Raw genomic sequence first — 21,562 nt, forward strand, 5'->3', positions numbered from 1 at the left:
ATTTCCATAAAAGGAGAGACTGTTCGCTTGTCAGCTGAAACAGGAGATAACTTTGTATCTATAGAAATACAGACATTCCCATATAAGGGGAGAGAGAGAGAGAGACCGTTCTGTCTACACAGGAAATAGTGTCGTATGTCACAGCATTCCTCTGCACATACGTCTCCACTCCCCCTCTCTATAGTGGTTCCAATTCACAAGCTCTTCTTCCTTTAAATGAAGCTACAACTAAGCATAATCACAAAATTAAAAATCTTTCATCACTTTGTATTATTGTAGGGTCTTTACCTTACAACGTAAAGCGTCTTGAGGCGCCTATTGTGATTTGGTGCTTCATTTAATCCAGTTTTATCATAAACTGATCTGCACAGACTGAGACATGGGAATTCCCAGTAGACTCTGCTTAATTTTTAGTCTTTACCCCCCAGTGTACTTTTAAACCAGACGTGATTCTCTCACATGCATTTCTGCACAGCAAAGAAACATTAATGAAGCAAGATGAGACTCCACCGATAAATCTCAATAATTTTATTGTCTTTGTTCTCATGAACTTTTGCGAGATCTCGCAAAAGTTTTAGCCGTATTCTTTGGAGGCCGCCAGCCCGAAGCCGACCGGGAGGTCGAGGCACGATGTGCCAGGGAAGCGGTGTTCCTCCCGGCTGTTGTAGGTCTCGACCACCCGTTAGCTTTGAGATGGTGGGTGTCAGATCTCCGAAAATGTCGGAGCACTTTTGCAAATATGTGATGTCTTGTAAACCGAGCAGGTATCTGACGTTTACACAACTACATTCACACCTCAAAATATCTTAAAAGTGTATTTTGTGACCCAGAAAGAGTAATATTACAACTAAGTAGCTGCCGCCTTTGTTGGAATTCAACTTTTGCGAAATCTCGCAAAAGTTTTGCGAGATCCCGAGTTAGTTTTGCGAGATCTCGCAAAACTCCGTCTTAAGATTTTTTCTCCCATGTCCCCTGCAGGGCTCCGTAGAAATCAAACTGGTCCACTGACCAAGGTCATTTTCTGAAGCACTTTTCCAATAATGCAAATGTTTATAGGCCTATATCTACCAAAATATATTTGAGGGCAAATACTTTGCAAAATGTGATGTGTTAACATGAAATATGTTTGCAAATAGCCACAGTTTATACCAACTCTACTTTAATACATCAATGTTATACCACACAGTATATCACATAGACTTAGAGGGCTATTTAAGCTGATTATAAAGTTGACAAAGTATTTAAATCCTGTCTGTTTGTCCTCACACATGAAGAATGAACCTCTCAAGTTTGGCATTCACCCCAGTAAGATTTTACAAGTAAGATGCTTCTGGAACTTTATCTGTACAACACATTATGGACATTCATAATCTGACATAAAAAACATTGTAATTTTGCCCAACGTGATTCTTTTTTCCTAATAGAAATATCTCTGGCTATATATTCTTTTATTTATTACTACTATTTATTACACATAATATATACACATATATTTGTTTTGTTTTGGGTTTGTTTGTCCTCCGAAGCCTCCGTATTATTCTCTTCCTGTATTTCCAGGATTAGTTAAAGCAGACTTTTCTCCAGTGGTTTATGCAACACCAACTCTTCTTCATCCTCATCATCACAGTTTGATCCAGCACTGCTCTATCTCACAGTGTTGGTAGCAGTGGAGGAGCGGTGTCTTCGGGTCCTGCGGGTACAACAACTTTTTAGGTGGACAAGAAGAAAAAGACAACCAGTTAGAGCAGGGGTACGTCACAACGCAAAGCTGAAAGAAGAACTAAAATAAAATAAAATGGAAAAAGTCCATCAAATTAGATCTAAATAAAAATTAAGTGAGAACAATACAGTATAATAAAATAATGCTGATAAACTTGTACAGAGTAATCTTTTGTGGATTCTTACCAGCATTTACAACAAATAAGGCCAAACGGGAACACCAGAATCCATACAAATGGTAAGCTCAGTAAAGCCCGATTCCCTAAGAAAAGTTTTAGAAAAGGAATAAATTAATTTTACAAGAATTATGTTTTCTAGTCTTTAAATACGTGTAAAATAAAAAAATAAAAAATAAAAAGATGCACTGCCACAGTCGCTGTTGTTTTTCATATATAAAATGTAATATTTAATCATATATAATTTGTTGAGCTGATAACTCACTGATTAAGAGTGGATTCAGGATTTTTTCACTGTATCCATAGCTGACTGGGTTTTCCAGCTGACAGCTTATCAAACGCTCTCTGTTTGCCTGCAAATGAAGAGAAAAAAGGAGCTCATAAACACACACTGCATTTTATTTAGAAATAAATGTCCTTGTTTTGTTTACCACATATTGAATTTTACCATTTGCCAGTCACTGAATTTGTTTGTGGCGCTCAAATCTGTCAGAACTTTCCCTCCAACTTACTGACTTAATTACCATGAAGCTAAAGATAATCATTTGATAGTCTGAATGTATTCGTTTTCTGATTCTTTGTTTGAAACATGCACCCTAATTGTTTTGTTTGTTTGTTTGTGGGTATGTGTGTCTGTGGATTTGGACGTGCCAAGATCGGTGTAAGACCCAAATGCAGACTCAAAAAAAAAAAAAAAAAGGCAAATATTACCTGAAAACGCACATTTAATATGGTTTATTCTTCAGGAAATACAAAATTCATGAGGAATTCATCAGGTTGTATACACATAGGGGATAAAAACAGCTGATCAGTTAGGTGTACAGTGGTCCCTTGCTATAACGCGGTTCACCTTTCGTGGCCTCGCTGTTTCGCGGTTGTTTTTGTTTGGTGCAATTTTGCATGCTTTTTTTCCTTACAGCACATTGAGTTCTGCGTCCTGATTGGCTGTAGACCATTGTCAATCAATCTCATGCTGTGTCTCCTGTCCAGAACAGAATGCGTTCAGCTTGTCAAATTAACATAAATCTTCGATCTCTAGCAGTGTGACTCTGAAGTGCTGTACTGTATGTTTGTAAGTTTTCTCCCCAACAAACATAACAATGTTGACGGTTTGGTTTCATTCTATAATACTGGACCTATTTTTCTACGAAGGTTTGAATTTTGAGAGTGTTTAAACAATAGAGAAAAGTGTGAAAATGTTCATGACTGTCTGAGAAAAGTGTCTAAAGTGTGTAGTGAGAAAACAAAGTTGGCTACTTCGCGGATTACACCTATATGGCAGGTTATTTTTTAGAACGTAACTCCCGAGATAAACGATGGACCGCTGTACTGCAAAGAAAGTTCAACACAGACAGGCTTTCTTTTGCTTTAGCTAGTTACAAAATGTAAAACCCCAACCAGAGATAACAGGTCATCAACTTTCTCTCTTTTTTTAATCGCTGCTGTTTGTTTCTCAAATGAAGGCTGCACACTGGTGGTCTGAAAATCTGGATAACTCTTCTGTCAGTATACATAATTCAGCATTTAAGCTGTTATCTTCTTTGGTCTATAAGTGTTTCCATATACAATATATTATATATGTAATAAACTGAAGATTTTACTTGATGGTCACTATTGGTCTTTAAATAATGAAGGAAAAGCAAACGGGTTCTTCATACATTGTGTAAAGGCCAAATGCACATAAAGCTGCGATAAAATGTCTTGAAAGTATTTCGATTAAAAAAAGTTTTGGATTCATTAGGTTTGGATAAAATGACAAAAATAACCAACAGAGCTGTCATGTGATTCAATAATCAGATCCTGTTTATACCTGTGTGATGTTGAACTGACTGGTTGGAGACTGTTTCACCATGTCACCTATCATCCAGTAATAGGTGATTGGTTTGGCATCATCTGTCACGTTGGGTTCACAAGTGAGAGTACAGTAGGTCATCTCAGGGTGGCACCATGTGGACACAGTAGGATTAGGGACAGTGGCTGGTAGAAAAGAGAGAAAACCAACAAGAATTAGACTTAAAATCAGGTGAACTAGTCCGTGCTAGCTAGAGTATGAATTCCTCCTCCCACTTACTGATAACAATGATTTCCGTTGTGCTCATGACTTCATCATTAATCTCCGCCGTGTAGCTGCCGCTGTCGTTTAGAGCCAGGTTTGAGATCGTCAGGACCCCAGTGGAGGTATCCACCTCACAGCCATCTAAAAGTATGAAGTGAAGGTATCATCGTGGATCATTTCAATATATTAGCACAGAAATTACCTTAAACTTCATAGTTTAAGGTGCTAACCAGTAGAAATTTACATCACTGGAATCCGAGATTTATTTATACCTCATAACGTTGTCTGTGAAGGTTCTCAGTCATCCAGGTCATCGTAGTTTAAGGAGCTTGCAAAGAAAAATGTCTGGACTTCTTTAAGTTGCTTGAAGACGTTTCACGTCTCATCCGAGAAGCTTCTTCAATTCTAAGGTCAAATGGTGGGGAGTCCCAGATATAAACCTAGTGGGAGTAACCCCCCACAGAGGGACAAAAGGACCCCCTGGTAATCCTCTAATCACCTGAGCCAAGGTGTGAAACTGGGTGTGGGTCACAATCAGCAAGGGTTTCAGGTGAGTTCATTGTGAAACCTGGCCCCACCTTATCATGCGAATTCCTGAGGTCAGATGGCCAGGATGTGAGTGGGCTTTAAGGCGTCTGGGGAGGGAACTCAAAACTGGATTATAGATGGCAGACAGTTGGTGTCGTAAACCCCCGCCTCTGTTCAAAGATGGTCGCTCACAGTGGACATAGATGGCTTCTTTCACTCCTCTTTCAAACCATCTGTCCTCTCTGTCCAAAATGTGAATATTGGCATCCTCGAAAGAGTGTCCTTTATCCTTAAGATGCAGATGGACTGCAGTCTTGTCCTGTGGAGGTGGCTCTTCTGTGTTGTGCACTTGTGAAGTGGCTGTTTGTCTCTCTAATGTAGAGGTCTGGGCATTCCTCGCTGCACTGTACAGCATACACCACATTGTTAAGTCTGTGTTTTGGAGTTTTGTCTTTCGGGTGAACCAGTTTTTGTCTGAGCGTGTTGCTGGGTCTGAAATACACTGGGATGTCATGCTTGGAGAAAACTCTCCTGAGTTTTTCTGATACACCGGCTACATATGGGATGACAATGTTGTTGCGTCTGTCCTTCTTATCCTTCCTCGCTGGTGTCTGATCTTCTTTTCTGTGCCTCTTTGCTGACTTTAAGAACGCCCATTTAGGATAGCCGCACGTTTTGAGTGCTTCCTTTACATGCGTGTGTTCCTTCTTTTTTCCTTCAGGCTTAGAGGGAACATGTTCTGCCCGGTGGTGTAGGGTCCTAATTACTCCAAGTTTGTGTTCCAGAGGGTGATGTGAGTCAAAGAGGAGGTACTGGTCCGTGTGTGTGGGCTTCCGGTAAACTGGTTTGAAAGAGGAGTGAAAGAAGCCATCTATGTCCACTGTGAGCGACCATCTTTGAACAGAGGCGGTGATTTACGACACCAACTGTCTGCCATCTATAATCCAGTTTTGAGTTCCCTCCCCAGACGCCTTAAAGCCCACTCACATCCTGGCCATCTGATCTCAGGAATTCGCATGATAAGGTGGGGCCAGGTTTCACAATGAGCTCACTCGAAACCCTGGCTGATTTGGACCCACACCCAGTTTCACACCTTGGCTCAGGCGATTAGAGGATCATCAGGGGGTCCTTTTGTCCCTCTGTGGGGGGAAACTCCCACTAGGTTTATATCTGGGACTCTCCACCATTTGACCTTAGAACTGAAGAAGCTTCTTGGATGAGACGTGAAACGTCTTCAAGCAACTTAAAGAAGTCCAGACGCTTTTCTTTGCAAGCTTCTTTGAATACCTCATAACAGTTTAAACAAAAAACCTACCCCAAAGAATCTACTTAGCCTGTTAATGAAGGCTTAAGTTACACACTCCTTGCAACCTCTGGTTGCTATTGAAAGATATTTTGTCTTTGGCCAGTTGAGTGTTTGCTGAAGGTCCCTGGATGTCCCTGGTTGAATACTCACAAAGAGGGTGCTTCACCACAAACCTCCTGGTGCCAGAAAATTAATTCTGTCCATCTTGGTGTAGCAAGTACAGTGGCTGAAGCATTCACTCAGTCATCCAAGTAACTTCTTCAGGTCTTTTTCAGTGAAGTCACTGAAAAAGAGCGAAGAAGTCACTTGGGACGAGAGACTTCTACTCACTGAATATGTTATGTTCAGATGGACAGAATCAACTTACTGGGATTTTCAAGACTGCTTGTGATTGCTTTAGTCAACATCAGATTGACGTGGAAACCAATAGTTTGCATAAAGGTGGTGAATTGTCTGTGTGACTTAAAATGTAAATAACTTGCCAACTACCCACGCAGTGGAAGTCAAAGTTGAAAAAATGCAGGTACTTTTCTGCCACCCAATCAGTCAGAGAAAACACATTTTTATGTGGCAACCGATGGTTGTAAGGCAGTCAACAACTAGTCTCTAGGTCGGCGTAAATGTGTCCCTCAAAAATATTACTTATGCAAAGGTTTAAATTTATTTAAAGGTCGTCAGTACCAAAACCTTCATGTTTGGTGTATGTTCAGGGGTTAAATTAAAGGAAAGATTTAAGGATACTTTTAGGCTTTGTAGTTTTACAATGAGAGTCATGACTTTTTTCTAAATACGCTACATACAAACATTAAAAATATGTAATCTGTGCATGTATATGGATTTCAGTCTTGAGTGAATGTACCTCGGAAGTGCCAGGAGGTGAAACGTTGTTGTCTGGTCCACTCCAGAGCAACATCCTGATCATGTGTCCACTTGATCCTGGTGATGGAAGCAGACACAGAGCCTGGTGTGAGGACGACTTTGTCACCCACTTTCTTGTAGACGCCTTCTTTCTCTGCAAAATCAACATATTAAGAGATTCACATTCAATTCTTTAAATGCATAATTGCTTTAATTTACAGTTTGGTCTTGTGCAATGTAGACATTCAGACTGTGGGGGAAGCAGTATAAGTGTAGATGCTCAGACCTCCCTCTTCTCATCCACCTCCTCCAAGTCTTTTGAAAATACACCGAGGCATTTCCAAGCAAACTGAGAGGGCTTGGAAGGATGTCTACTCTGAGATCTTCTCCTGTTTGTAACTGTGGTTATATTCTTTTGGTAACTACCCACAGCTCATGGTCATAGGTGAAAGCATGGCTCGACCAGCCATCAGCAACAACTCTTCGCCCCAGTGAAAGCAGGAGATAATGAAGAGAATAGAATCACATCATCTGCAAACAGCAGAGATGAGATTCTGAGACCACCAAACATGATCTGCTCCATCCCTCGGCTGTGCCTAAAAATTACTTCCAGAATTAATGACAAAGGGGGTGGAGTCCAACACCCACCATTGTGAGCCAAGCTCTAACTGTTGATCACGGTGTGACAAAGTGGCTAGGACAGAATTCATTTGCCATTTGTCACTTGCATATATTGTTATTTTGTGTTCTGTTATCCTATAATCTATCCATAATGCTTTAATGTAAACACAGCACATGTAACCTTGGCTCTGCATACTATCCCGGGTCTGTTTGTGGTAGCATTGGTTATATTTATTTCATCTGTGCAAATGTACTTAAAGCTAAATGTCACTTCATCATTAATTGATTTGCATCTTTCATTTGTTTATGTAGTTTGGTTATACTTACCATTGTGTGTTCCTTTGAGCAGGTCCTATTTGTAAAACAGGTATGTGTGAAGGGCCGCCCCAGTACTTCCTGATTTTATAGAATATGATGTCACTGATCATGTCAATTGGGTGTAACCATATGAAGGGGTGCTTATTTTGTGTAAAATTTTTATTTCATTTTAAAATAACCTCATGAGTCAGATTAGGTGAAGAGATTGACTTTTCAAACTGTTTAGTTGGGTGAATGAGTTTGTTAAGTGGAAAAATGATTTTATTCCTGTTTCTTTGTCTAGACTGTGTTATTTAGTCTACCCTGTTTTCCCAATGATAGAGGTTAATGAGATCCAGGTGTGAGTGGAATTCTATATAAAGCAGGTGAGATTTTGACTCACAGGTTCTTATGTTTTGTGAAACAATTGTTGAAAGGCGACGCCAGAAAATAAAGAACACTTAAAAGAAACTTGAACAGTCTGCAGATGCTGTCTTCCTATTACCTTTCATGCTGCTTATGTTATGCTACTTCACACAGGGATCAAAAAGCCTGTAACAAAAAGCCACTCCCGGATAGGGATGGGTATCGTTTAGGTTTTATCCAATACCAGTACCAAACCGGTACTTTTGAAACGTGCCGGTGCTTAAACGGTGCTCGAACCAGTGCTTAAAGAATGGAGAACACAAAATTGGTCCAAAAACCTCTCATGTTTAGCTGTTTTTTTGTAAAAAGATAACAATGTTAGCCTTTTCTGCAGCTATAGGGGATTTATGGCATCACTCTTGGCTGGAAGCAGTGCTTAAACAATGGAAAAAACAAACTTTGTCCAAAAACCTCTCATGTTTAGCTGTTTTCCACCTTTTCTTTGGTCATTTTAGCCTTTTTGGCCAGGGTGAAGGGAGTATCTGCCATCGAACAAGAAGACAGCCGCATGTAACTACGACGGTGTTTGCTAGTTCACCTTACGTGCATTAATGTAATAATGTGGCCTACTCAGCGTAAATTACACACGAACAACATTAAGCTACTCACGCAGAGAAGAACGGCTGCTGCTGCTGCCATCATCATCATCATTCGTCACCGTCATCATTTCTGCTACACTGGCAGGGCTAGGGGCCAGGACTCTCCTCTTTGGGTTTTTGGGGGATGTTGCTAACTCCGGGTCAGATAACAGGCAACCCACCCAAAGTAGATGCGCACGGTGTGAGGTCTCGCAGCAAGCTATCAAATACGGTGCATTTCTCGGCTTTTAACAAAATGCTATAGGCAGGTGTTTCATCAGATTCGAGGAGTTACCTCTTTTGCACAGTATCACCTTAAAGCACTTGTTGCAGGCTGCTGAGTTTGCATCTTTTGCTGTGAAGTACAGCCAGACTTTGACCGCTTCGCTTTGGGCATTTTTAATCTGTAGCTGTGCCATGGTAGACACCGACCACTGCATGAACCATTCTGACTCAGTGTCCCCAGCTTCTTATTTACTCTATAAGAAAAGGCAAATTTATACTACTTACAGTACTTATTGATCACGCTAAATAGCTTAAGCAGCAGATCCACTGTAACTATTTATGAATTTATGGACATTTATGGACATGAATTCCATGTACAAACATTCTGTCATGGTCCTGAGTCTTAGGACTCAGTGTTTTGTGTTTCCTTATGCTTTTGTTCATTCCGAGTGTGTATTCTGTTGTGATTTTGCCATTTGTTAGGTTTCTGTTCTTTGCCTGCCTGCTCCCACTTCTCTGTGTTCCCTCTGTCTGTCCATGGTGTTATTGTGTCTGCTCATGAGTCTGCCTGTCAAGTTCAGTGTCCTGTCTGGTTTTCTGTGTCTGTTAGTTTCCTGTTTTATTCTGAAAGTTCATGTCTCATGTCAGTGTGTTCAGTTTTACCTCTCCCCTGTCTCGTTAGCCTAATTGCTCCCAGCTGTGTCTCCCTCCTGTGGCCCATTCCCTGATTACTCCCCGTGTATTTAAGCCCTGTGTTTTCCTGTGCTCTCTGTCGTGTCGTCTGTTTAGTTCCATGTCAGTCTGCATTATTCTGTTACCCTGTATTCATTCTGCGTCTCTCTGCCATCTCTCTTTATGCATTTTGCTCCTCCTCCCGTGAGTGTCTGGTTTAAGTTTTGTTCTTTAGTTTTCCCAGTTTAGGTTTGTTTACTCCCCGCTCTGCTCTTCCTGTTTTGTCACCTTCTCACCGCTGTAAATAAACACTCACTCACACCCCAGCCAGTACCTGCATTTTGGATCCTTTTTTTCAATACACCACACGATTGCCCCCAGCTGTGACACATTCATCTTGATGCTAAAAAATGATACATCTGCCTTTTACAACATTGTACTTTTATGTGATGAATCTATTTATTACATCACTAGTAAATGAAGTGAAATGTACAATACTTTGCACTGAAATCTAAATGAACATACTTGTGAAAAATATCCTCTTTTACAGCATAACACTGATTACCATCGAAGTACAGCAAGGATTTCCTTAGTGAAGTGAACCATTCACCACAATCACAGGTTTCTGTCTTTAACAGCCTCAGAGTTTTTTTCTTTCCTTGTCTGTACACATGGATTTCTCCAAAACATGTGTCAGTCATAATTACTGATAGGTTGCTTTACTGTAATAAGGAGCCTTATTTACAGTTGTGCAGCACTGGTTTGTCTCGTTGTTTCACAGTATTACGTTACCAAGATGTGATGGTAGCAAAAGTGTCCATTAGGGGTCAAACGCTTTAAACCTTCAGAAGACCCTTATGAAGAGAACATCGAGGGAACAGTTTACCCTGCCCGGGATAGGGTTACCGGGGCCCCGCCCTGGAGCCAGGCCCGGGGAGGGTGCCCGAGGGCGAGCATCTGGTGGCCAGGCCTTAGTCTATGGGGCCCGGCTGGGCACAGCCCGAAGAGGAGACATGGGCCCATCCTCCCGCAGGCCCACCACCCGCAGGAGGCGCCATAGGGGTCAGGTGCATTGTGTGCCGGGTGGCAGCCAGGAGCGGAGGCCCTGGCGGAGTGATCCCCGGCTGCCAAGACTGACAATAGGGACATGGAATGTCACCTCTCTGGTGGGGAAGGAGCCTGAGTTAGTGCGTGAGGTTGAGAGGTGCCGGCTAGATATAGTCGGGCTCACCCCTATGCATAACTTGGGCTCTGGAACCAGTCTCCTGGAGAGGGGCTGGACTCTGTCTCAGTCTGGAGTTGCCCCTGGTGAGAGGCGGCGGGCTGGTACGTTGGGGTTTTTCCTGGTGGATGAGAGGGTTTGTTCCCTGCACCTTAGGGTCGGGGAACGGGTCCTGACTGTCATCTGAGCTTATGCGCCGAGTGGCAGTTCAGAGTACCCAGCCTTCTTAGAGTCCCTGGGGGGAGGGGGGGGGGGGTGTGCTGGAAGGTGCTCCACCTGGAGACTCTGTTGTCCTGCTGGGAGACTTCAATGCTCACGTGGGTAACGACAGCGAGACCTGGAGGGGCGTGATTGGGAGGAACGGCCTCTCTGATCTGAACCCGAGCGGTGTTTTGTTATTGGACTTCTGTGCAAATCACAGTTTGGCCATAACGAACACCTTGTTCGAACATAAGAGTGTCCATAAGTGCATGTGGCACCAGGACGCTCTAGGCCGTAGGTCGATGATCGATTTTCTAATCGTATCACCAGACCTGCAACAATATGTTCTGGACACTCGGGTAAAGAGAGGGGCTGAGCTGTCAACTGATCACCACCTGGTGGTGAGTTGGATCAGGTGGCGGGGGAGGACGCTGGACAGACCCGGTGCATCTAAACATGTAGTGAGGGTGTGCTGGGAAAGTCTAGCAGAGGCCCCAGTCCGCGAGATCTTCAACGCACACATCCGGCAGAGCTTCAACAGCATTCCGAGGGAGACTGGGGACATTGAGTCCGAATGGACCATGTTCAGCGTCTCCATTGCCGAAGCTGCTGCATTGAGCTGCGGCCACAAGGTGGTTGGTGCCTGCCGTGGTGGTAATCCCTGAACCAAATGGTGGACACCAGAGGTGAAGGGAGCCACCAGGCTGAAGGAGTCCTATTGGGCTTGGTTAGCCTGTGGGACTCCGGAGGCAGCCGACAGGTATCGACAGGCCAAGCGGGCAGTGGCTAAAGCAAAAGCTCGGGTGTGGGAGGAGTTCGGAGAGGCCATGGAAAAAGACTTTCGGACTGCCTCGAAGAGATTCTGGCAAACCGTCAGGCGTCTCAGGAGGGGAAAGCGGTGCTCTACCTGCACTGTGTATAGTGCTGGCAGAGCGCTGCTGACGTCAACTGGGAAAATTGTCAGGCGGTGAAAGGAATACTTCGAGGACCTCCTTAATCCCACTGACACGTCTTCCGAGGAGGAAGCAGAGTCTGGGGATGAGGGGAATGACCTGCCAATTTCCAGGGGCGAGGTCACTGAGGCAGTTAAACAACTCCTTGGTGGCAGAGCCCCTGGTGTTGATGAGGTCCGCCCCGAGTTCCTGAAGGCTCTGGACGTTGTAGGGCTGTCCTGGTTGACACGCCTCTACAATGTTGCGTGGAGATCAGGGGCAGTACCCCTGGACTGGCAGACCAGGGTGGTGGTCCCCAACTTTTAAGAAGGGAGACCAGAGGGTGTGTTCCAACTACAGGGGGATCACACTCCTCAGCCTCCCTGGGAAAGTCTATGCCAGGGTGCTGGAAAGGAGAGTTAGTCCGCTAGTCGAACCTCGGATACAGGAGGAACAATGCGGTTTTCGTCCTGGTCGCGGAACACTGGACCAGCTCTTTATCCTCTCCATGGATACTTGAGGGTGCATGGGAGTTTGCCCAACCAGTCTACATGTGTTTTGTGGACTTGGAGAAGGCATTTGACCGTGTCCCTTGGGGTGTCCTGTGGGAGGTGTTGCGGGAGTGTGGGGTGTCTGGTCCATTGCTACGGGCCATTCGATCCCTATACAACTGTTGCAAGAGCTTGGTTCGCATTGCCGGCAATAAGTCGGACTCGTTCCCGGTGGGTGATGGGCTTCGCCAGGGCTGCCCTTTGTCACCGGTTCTGTTCATAATTTTTATGGGCAGGATTTTTAGGCGCAGCCAAGTGGCGGAGGGCTTTCACTTTGGTGGCCTCAGAATCTCATCTCTGCTTTTTGCGGATGATGTGGTTCTGTTGGCTTCATCGGGTGAGGGCCTCCAGCTTGCACTGGAACGGTTCGCAGCCGAGTGTGAAGCAGCGGGAATGAGGATCAGCACCTCCAAATCTGAGGCCATGGTTCTCACCCGGAAAAGGGTGGAGTGCCCACTCCGGGTCGGGGATGAGTTCCTGCCCCAAGTGGAGGAGTTCAAGTATCTCGGGGTCTTGTTCATGAGTGATGGGAGAAGGGAGCCGGAGATCGACAGACGGATTGGGGCTGCAGCTGCAGTAATGCGGACGCTGCACCGGTCCGTCATGGTGAAGAGGGAGCTGAGTGTAAAAGCAAAGCTCTCAATTTACCGGTCGATCTACGTCCCTACCCTCACCTATGGCCACGAGCTGTGGGTAGTGACCGAAAGAACGAGATCGCGGATACAAGCGGCGGAAATGAGCTTCCTCCGAAGGGTGGCTGGCCTCTCCCTTAGAGATAGGGTGGGAAATTCGGCCATCCGGGAGGGGCTCAGAGTAGAGCCGCTGCTGCTCCACATCGAAAGGAGCCAGCTGAGGTGGTTCGGGCATCTGACAAGGATGCCCCTGGGCGCCTCCTGGGTGAGGTGTTCCGGGCATGTTCCACTGGGAGGAGGCCCCGGGGCAGACCCAGGACACGCTGGAGAGATTATATCTCTCGGCTGGCCTGGGAACGCTGGAGGAGGTGGCTGGGGAGAGGGAGGTCTGGGCCTCTCTGCTTAGGCTGCTGCCCCGCGACCCGGCCTCGGATAAAGCGGATGGAGATGGATGGATGGATGCTTCAAACCTTTCAGTGTTTCACGATGTTATCAATAATTTTAAATATACTAATACAATTAAAAGTGGTAGGTTACATCACAAATACTTTGTTATTATTATTATTATTATTATCATTTTTAATCAGTTTTGTAGCTTAACAGCACATTAAAATAATTAATTTTATTTATGAACATTTGTTTATATGGCAGCGTTACTGTCATTGTGTATTCTTAAAACTTAAAGCAGCACAAGTGAAGCCTCGGGCAGCCGGGCAGACTCGAAACAAAAGAATGCACAGTACAGCTTACAGGACGTTAACATTATTCTGGATAGTAAACATATACTATGAGACTGATGACGAGGAGGAGTAAAACACACTTATACACAAACACACCACATCAATAAAAATGGTTCTTTGGTGAAGTTAGGCACAAACTGTGTTGAACATGCAGTGCTCTCTGGTTCTGGTTTATATTCAATAAATATGTCATTTGTCACTTCATTTGTTGTACCTGTAGCATTTTTTGTATGTATGGCAGACAGTTCCGTGGTTGTGTTCGGTTGCCAAAAGTGCAGAGTATGACTTTAATCATGAATACAAACATTATATATAAACATGTTATATTTTTGTTTGCTTACGTGAAACTTTTACTTTGTACCAGTGGGACTGTTTCACTTTAGAGTGAAAAGTACACTAACCTGTCCCAGTCCTGTTTTTTCTAATTATCTATCAAACTTCCACACAGAGTATCCAAAACTCACCTGAGTTACCACCCAGCGTCTTCCAAGCCACTACCAGAATCATAAAACCCAAAGAGCACGATGGTAACATCTTCCTGAATTAATAAAAAGAGCTGGGAAATAATCCACCATTCTGGTGCAAATCCCACAAATAATTCTAGGATGTGGAAGTTGTTGGAATAAAGAGAATAAAACAGGTCGCAGGTGCTGCTAATCTAGAGAAAGAAGATCTGACATTAAAATGAAAGTCAAATTTTAAAAAAAAAACAGGAGGAAACAAATTCTACTTTGTGAAGAACTGGTTGAACAACTTCCAGAGCAGGTTGTGGCAAGTGCAGCACATTTTTATTTTACACACAGTTTACGTGTGTATTTGTGGTGCTGCTCTCTGTTTCTACTCCAGTTGTTTTCAGTGTAAACATTGTGCTCCGTGCTCTAAATGATTCACTTTCACGCTGTGGTTTCTCAGACTTTTGTAGATCTTAAATCTGCTAAAATATTGTGCCGTTTTTTTCGACATGCATTAATCACAAGACAACAGTACGTCTCAATTTTTGCTACAAAATAAAGAAATGCTGCTTTAATGACTTTTAAAGCCTCTAAATATTGTAGCAACACTTTCTAAAAAAAAAAAAAGAGTTGCTGAACACAAAATTGCCTTTATACTCTTGTACAGCCAGGCCTCCTGTCATTTGTCTGTATCACAACACAGGGCTGCATAAAAGGTTATACCCATCTTCTTCAGTTAGGCTAAATCTACATTTCCTTGAAAAAAAAAAAAGACATTTTTATTAAGTATATTCATTTATTATTTTGGTTGACTTATTTAAGCTTTGAAAAATGAAGCACTCAATAACTCAAGCAACCTGCCTCAGGTTTACTTAGTTTCACATTTGGCTGATGCACAAATATAAAGGTAATGTTAAAGTTCTCACCTCAGTGTATAAAATAAGGCAAATAGTTAAATTGTCAATATCTTAATATTAAGGAAAGCTGTCTTCCCTTTCTGAACACCAGGACCAGTTAAACCTGCTACAAGGCCCCTGTGAACAGGGAAATACTGTAAATGTACGCTCTTATTTAACCACAGCTGCATAAACTGTCTAACAGATTGCTTACATGTAGCCGTTATAGTTTTGTTTGTTTTTTTCAGCTTGTTAAAACAACTAGTTGATCCACCAATGCTGCAGCTAGTACTGAAAAACACTGAAAGAGCGTATATGGGCTTCTCTTCATTGGCCCCTCTGCTAAATCCAGAATCAAGTTTAAAATTCTTCTCATATAAACTCTTGAATAATCAGGCCCCATCTTATCTTAACTACCTTACAGTACTATATCACCCCAATGGAGCACTTTGCAGACTTCCAGGACTGCAAGCTTACTTGTGGTTCCTAGGATATTTAAAAGTAGAATGGGAGGTTGGAACCAGCTCCCAGCTTGGATTCGGGAGACAGACGGGCTTAACAGGGTTTTTTTTGATAAAGCATATAGTTATAGTTGGATCAGGTGACTCTGAATCTTCCCTTAGTTATGCTGCAGTAGGCCTTAGCTGCTGGGGACTTGCCATGATGCACTGTTTCTTCTTCACTCACCTTTTTCCACCCACCTTTCTTCATTTAATCATTAGTTATTATGTCTGCCTCTCTTCTGTTTTCCTTCCGTCCCGTCTTCCTCACCTCACCTCAAATCAGTTCTAGCAGATGGGCGCCCCTCCCTGGTTCTGCTCTAGGTTTCTTTCTATTAAAAGGGAGTTTTTTCTTCCCACTGTCACCAAACCGCTTACTCTTAGCAGTCCTCTGATTGTTGGGGTTTCTTTACCTTACAACGTAAAGCGTCTTTAGGCACCTATTGTGATTTGGTGCTTCATTTAATCCAGTTTTATCATAAACTGATCTGCACAGACTGAGACATGGGAATTCCCAGTAGACTCTGCTTGATTTTTAGTCTTTACCCCCCAGTGTACTTTTAAACTGGACATTATTCTCTCACATGCATTTCTGCACAGCAAAGAAACATTAATGAAGCAAGATGAGACTCCACCGATAAATCTCAATAATTTTATTGTCTTTGTTCTCATGATTTTACAAATATGATACTTCTGCAATTCAACTTTAACTGTGCAACACAATGGCATTATGGACTGTTAAACTCGACATCCCGAGGGGACGTCTGTGACTCCAGGAAGCTGTGAATCCTGCAGACCAGAGGGCCTCACTCAGATACATATATATATATATATTTTAGTGTCAGTTTATGAGTGTTATGCAACAAGAGTCAATGTTCTCATTCATCTCCCGCCTGCAGTCTGTCCGCAGGATTCACTAGCAGCTTATGCACACACACACAAAAAAAGATTTTTCACCACTGATGACGGCTACTGTCAGGGGGGAGGAGGAAGCCGAGTGCCTCCCCTCCCTCTGTCCCTCCTCCCCCACAGGTCAGCGAGCGGCTCCTTGGACGTGGGCTCGAAGTAAAGTTGTACAGTCTCTTTGGATGAGGCTGGCGGTACCTGGTCAGAGCTGCAGGGCTGCTTGCCTTTTTAGAAATGGGTGATCTTGCCACGTAGGTTTCAGGGACACCAGTACAGATAATAACAATGGCATGCAAGACTCACATACAGACCCACTTGCTGTTGTTTTTCTTTTTTCTTTTTTTTCGGGAGTAGAAAATAAAAAGATCCTGACAGAAGTACAAGCACAGAGCCCTCGCAAACAGCCAAGCGCATCAAAAACCATACGGAGGACGAATGGTGCCTAAACTCACTGTCTCTTTAAAAAAAATAAAAAATAAAAACAACAAAAAAAACAACAACAAAGGTATCGGGGTCCTAATGTGTTACTTAAAACCGTTTCAAAACACAACAGCTGGCTTCTTTTCATATTCAATAATTCCTGTGTCTGAGGGCATAATACATCTTCACATTTATAATATTTCTTCTACACCTTTTTGTTTTTTGAACTTTTCACTACAAATGTATGTGCTTCTGATTTCAAACAGCTCGGGAAAAACTAAAGATCTGTAATTCGACGACAGTCCCGCTTCCCTCCGGCCGATTTTTATTGCAAAATGAAGTGATAACCTCTGAAACAGCAACACACACACACTTCAATATGGCACAAGCATCTTAGAAATGACCTAAATGCATCGTCGTCGTGGTTTGTCGTGGGTGAATATCAAAAACCAAAACCACACCATATCTAAAAATATTAAGACATTAATCATCAGTAGAGCAAAAAAGAAGCTTTTAGCCCCCCCTCTCCTTCCATGAGTTCAAACATGCAGTCTGCCGCTCTGTAAGCAAAACTCGACCGCCAACTCTTGGTGAACGGCAAAAGAAATAGAATAAAGACATAAAAGTAAACGGCTCGCCTCGACTGTTCATTCAACTTTATTACGGGAGCTGCAGACTTTAAATCCACGCCTTTCTCTGATTTGAGGGCTGGATGACGATTCCTTCACCTGAAAACTGCAAAGTAAAGCATGTAGTGACTAAACTCGTCCGCTTTAACCACGCAAACGGAACAAAAACGAGCAAAGTTCATCATTTAAAGCACTCTTAAGGAGGATTTCCCCCTTTTATCTAGCTTCGTGGATCACATTAAGACATCTGATGTGCTTATCTTCATCAGCTTTGGCACACTCCGTGCCCTCACCTGCCCATCCATGCGTCTCACTGAGGATATCGCTGTTGCATCTGGAGTGTCTGAGAATAACAAAACCTGAAGGCATTTTCCTCCAGCCCTTTTTTTCCGAAGCCTCATCTACCCGCTCATCCCCCCCCACCTCCCACTACAAATAAATATTGGGAAAACTGCTAAAAACACAAGGAATAAAAAACATAAAAGAAGCAGAAATCAATTTAGTGGCCTCGTAGTGTGAAACAAACTCTCAAAAAGTAACAAACCCATCACCGCCCAGTCCTCCTCGTTAATCAAACAAAGTCACAAAGAAAGAAACGTTACAGGGAAGCTTATATCTAGAGTAGTGGTCGTTTTATAGCGGCGACTAAGTCACGAGAATGACAGAGTCTGTCATGTCCAATTTCTTCAAAAAAACAAAAACCTGCCTCCTCTTTGCCTCCCTGCTCTTTGCTCTCTTCGCCTGGAGGTGATCATGCTCTGTTCGATCAAAGTCTTTGACCTTTAACCCTTCCCTCCCCCCGCTCCCATCCCCAACAAGCGCTCCTCCCGTTTCCTCTCCTGCTCAGGGAGGCGCCGCTCAGTCAGCGTAGTGCATGATGGACTCGACGTAGTTGCCGGGGAAGAGGCCCGTGGTCCCGTTCATGACGCCCTCGAACCAGCCGTCATCGTTCTTCTTGATCACGTAGATGATGGCGCCCTCCTGGAACGAAAGCTCGTCCTCTTTGTCGCGGGAGTAGTCGTAGATGGCCACCACTGCGGGATGACGGAATAAAATATGGAAATAAAGATGGAGTGGATTAATATTCTGGACTAATATTCAGAAAAAAATATTTTTTATTTCTGACAAGTTGTACATTTATGGCAAGAAATCCTTTTCCATTTTTGTTTAATTAATTAAATGAAACAGTCACATTTTCTGGTCATTTTTCTTGCCAAATCGTCCTCATTTACACATTTCTTTCTGCTTATTTTATCAGAAAATATTCAAGTTTGTTTAATTTAAATTCTTCCCTGAATCCATTTTTCCCCTCTTGGACCCGCTAATCTTCCACATTACACTTTCAACATTTTATTTTATCACACACATTTCCTTGACCAGCAAAGGCAGACCTTTCTCCAGGTAGTTGCGTGGGGCCCAGGGCGGGTCCTCCTCAGCGTAGGGGTCGCTGTACTCCACCACCGCCGACTCCTCTTCATCCTCATCGTCCTCGTAGTCTTCAGGTGGCGGCGGAGGAGGCGTGGGCTCCTCAAACACCGGCTCGTCGGCTGGTGGAGGTGGCACGTCTGAGACTAGGAGTAGTTTCCAGGTTGGGCAGTAAGGGGGGGGGGAGACAACCAGTTAGAGACGAGAAGAAGCTCAGAGGCGGAGCTCTTACAGTCATGCAGAAACAGCCCATGCTGGGTGTTTGTCAGTTTTACAGAGAACCTGAGGACAAACATGCTGAAAACAAAAAGTGCACGCAGCAGCTCAACGTGCATTTACAGAAAGACGACACAAACGCCTCATTATTCTCATCATGCTTCACACTCTTTGCTTACACGCATGATACCGAGCAGTCAACCACCACCATCTGCTGCCAATCCACCACCTTCAGGCTTTGAAATCCCTCTCAGATTTTAACCAATGGGAAAAACCTAAAATACTTTTCCTCTGACCAGTTTCACTTCTCCATTTCTTGCTTTTGCACCTTTACACTAAAAATGAGCCTTTGGTTTTTAAAAGCATGACATCTGGAGCTGATGTGCTGTCCATAGTCTCACATGCTCTGCATTACTTTTACTCAGTAAGAGAAGTTGTTTCAAACGTTTCTGGAGCAAAACCCATGAAAGGGGAACTAAAATCTTCAACGAACACTCAAAAGTCATTATGTTCCCAGCGTGTTGTGCATACTGGTACAAGGCGTTTTCACATGAAGGCACCCAACCTGCATGCTGATGGTGGGTGAAGCAGACATCAGGTTAACTGAGACCCCTGGGCCCAGATTTCCTTTATAAAACCTTTATAAAGAGCTTTTCTGCCACCACACTGTTCACTTATCCACTCACACATCAGAAATTTGTGATTACCTGCCTTCGCACACAAAATTGGATTTGCACTAAACTTCATTAGCACCGAGCTGGCCTGCACCATCTGGTTTGTTTGTTTAAGGAGGAATCATTTTGTTTCCAAGTTCCTCTTTTGTTAGCACCACATTAGCATTAGTCACCTTCTCCTGACATATGACGCACTTTGACAGGGTTACAGCTTTCCCTCTAGTTCCTTTGGATAATTCTATTTGTACTGGTGTTTTTTTTAAGTTTGCTCCACACAAGAAAGAGATCGCAAGTTTTGTTAAACTAAACGTTCGTTTAAAATCTATCCTATTATAACATTTGTCTCCATGCTATTGAAAAAGTGCTCATTTAGATCATTTAACAGTCATGTGCGGTCTACAGTACTATAGCATGGTTACCACAAACCCTAAAGCACGTCTGAACCTGCCTCGACACATTTTAAAAAATCCAAATGCAAATTAAGGCAGCTGTAGATCCAACAGCTGCCAATGGCAGAATAGTTACTTCTGTTATGCTAGTGTGAAGTCTGGCTCCAGGTGTAGCTGTTGCACTGTAATGCAAACTTTGTGTTGGTGTTGTCCAAAGAAAGGAAAAAACAAACATAATTTCCACATGCTCCAAATAACCCAACAATTTCTGCTTGATTTCCTCTGTGACAGTGTCAGACAGCTGGATTGTAATATCTTGAGCTGCATGAACGCTGGTGTTTGCACATAAAGTTGGTGATAGATTGTGTTTTTTTTTCCTTTTGTCAAGGTAAATCTGTCAGGTGTCGTTTGACAGTGCCCTCGTGTTTGCAGTATTTTACATTCACACGACATTCGTGTCCATGTCTTCGAGTTAAATGCAGGAAGTGCTTCTCTGATTTATTCTTTGCCTCAGATGAAGAAAGAAGTCCCCCCATTTTGCCAATTTCTTCCTGATGGTGCCAACCTCACTAGGAAAAAAGTTAACAGCACCACCTGCTGGACTGAAATCGCAGTCCAGCAGGTGATCTTCGTTCTCCTTCTGAACAAAAACCTTTGTATTTCGTGAACCTGTATCAATATAATGTTGTCATGCAAAATAGTGTCATACTATGCTTGGAGTGTTTAGGCCCGAAATATCTCATTGATTTGAATCAATTATCGCGCTTCGAGTCTTCTGGAGCTTATAATCATACTTCTGGCATAATATCCAAACGTATCAGACAGTTTAAAGAAAACTGCTCAGAACGAAGCCTGAATGTGAGGGCAGCAGCTGATGTTGGTGGTTGTTTACTTGAGAAAATATTCACACATAACAAGAACCCAAAAACGCACACTACAGGGGATTGAGTGGAGGTCATGCAGAGGGGGCAAAGAGCTAAAGGCCACTTACTAGTCTCCTGAACACGGGCCACAAAGCCCATCAGAGGCAGCTGAGGGGTGATCTGCATGGAGGGGGGAGGGGGCACGAGCGGGCCTGCTATCACCAATCAGAAATCAATACACAGAGGAGGAGGAGGGGACGGGCCAGAGAGAGGAAGGCGGCAGATGTGAATAGGAAGAGGTTAGAGACCACAGCAGAGAGTTAAAGAACACTTAGTAAAGAACAGAGTTCTCATCAGAGGCCTGCAGCTACTTTAATTATACATTTATTAATGAAATGCCAAAAAATATTAACCAAAAAGAGAAAAAAAAAGAAAAGAAAATTGGATTCTCT

General features: G+C 43.4%; 2 protein-coding genes across 18 annotated transcripts in view; both read right to left on the bottom strand.

Annotated features, from left to right (window-relative positions):
• Positions 1-1,142: 1,142 nt before the first annotated feature.
• Positions 1,143-14,483, bottom strand: LOC113016524 (uncharacterized). Its single transcript, XM_080296982.1, has 7 exons — positions 14,205-14,483; positions 6,645-6,797; positions 3,967-4,092; positions 3,706-3,872; positions 2,161-2,248; positions 1,906-1,981; positions 1,143-1,705 (listed from the first exon to the last, which is right to left on the bottom strand). The coding sequence occupies exons 1-7, from the start codon at positions 14,272-14,274 to the stop codon at positions 1,645-1,647; spliced, it is 741 nt and encodes a 246-aa protein (XP_080153108.1). The 5' UTR covers positions 14,275-14,483; the 3' UTR covers positions 1,143-1,644.
• Positions 14,484-16,226: 1,743 nt separating this feature from the next.
• Positions 16,227-21,562, bottom strand: part of LOC113015636 (abl interactor 2) — a 33,304-nt gene continuing 27,968 nt past the window's right edge. For 8 of the 17 annotated variants that reach the window (XM_026157711.2, XM_080296983.1, XM_080296984.1 and 5 more), the window contains 3 exons: positions 21,239-21,325; positions 18,935-19,114; positions 16,227-18,577 (listed from right to left, as the gene is read on the bottom strand). In XM_026157711.2, coding sequence (XP_026013496.1) covers positions 18,402-18,577; positions 18,935-19,114; positions 21,239-21,325 — 443 coding nt within the window. In that variant the 3' untranslated portion in view covers positions 16,227-18,401. The remainder of the gene's footprint in view (positions 18,578-18,934; positions 19,115-21,238; positions 21,326-21,562) is intronic. The other 9 variants (XM_080296987.1, XM_026157707.2, XM_080296988.1 and 6 more) reach the window with 2 other exon arrangements.

Source organism: Astatotilapia calliptera, chromosome 23, assembly GCF_964374335.1.
Source record: "Astatotilapia calliptera chromosome 23, fAstCal68.1, whole genome shotgun sequence".
NCBI lineage: Eukaryota > Metazoa > Chordata > Actinopteri > Cichliformes > Cichlidae > Astatotilapia > Astatotilapia calliptera.

Bases quoted from the DNA above. Each gene is read 5' to 3' on its own strand.
- LOC113016524 (XM_080296982.1), bottom strand. From the start codon at position 14,274: ATGTTACCATCGTGCTCTTTGGGTTTTATGATTCTGGTAGTGGCTTGG. The intron at 6,798-14,204 runs GTGAGTTTTGGA...TTGATTTTGCAG, and splicing joins GACGCTGGGTGGTAACTCAG to AGAAAGAAGGCGTCTACAAG. The intron at 1,982-2,160 runs GTGAGTTATCAG...AACTTTTCTTAG, and splicing joins CCTGAATCCACTCTTAATCA to GGAATCGGGCTTTACTGAGC.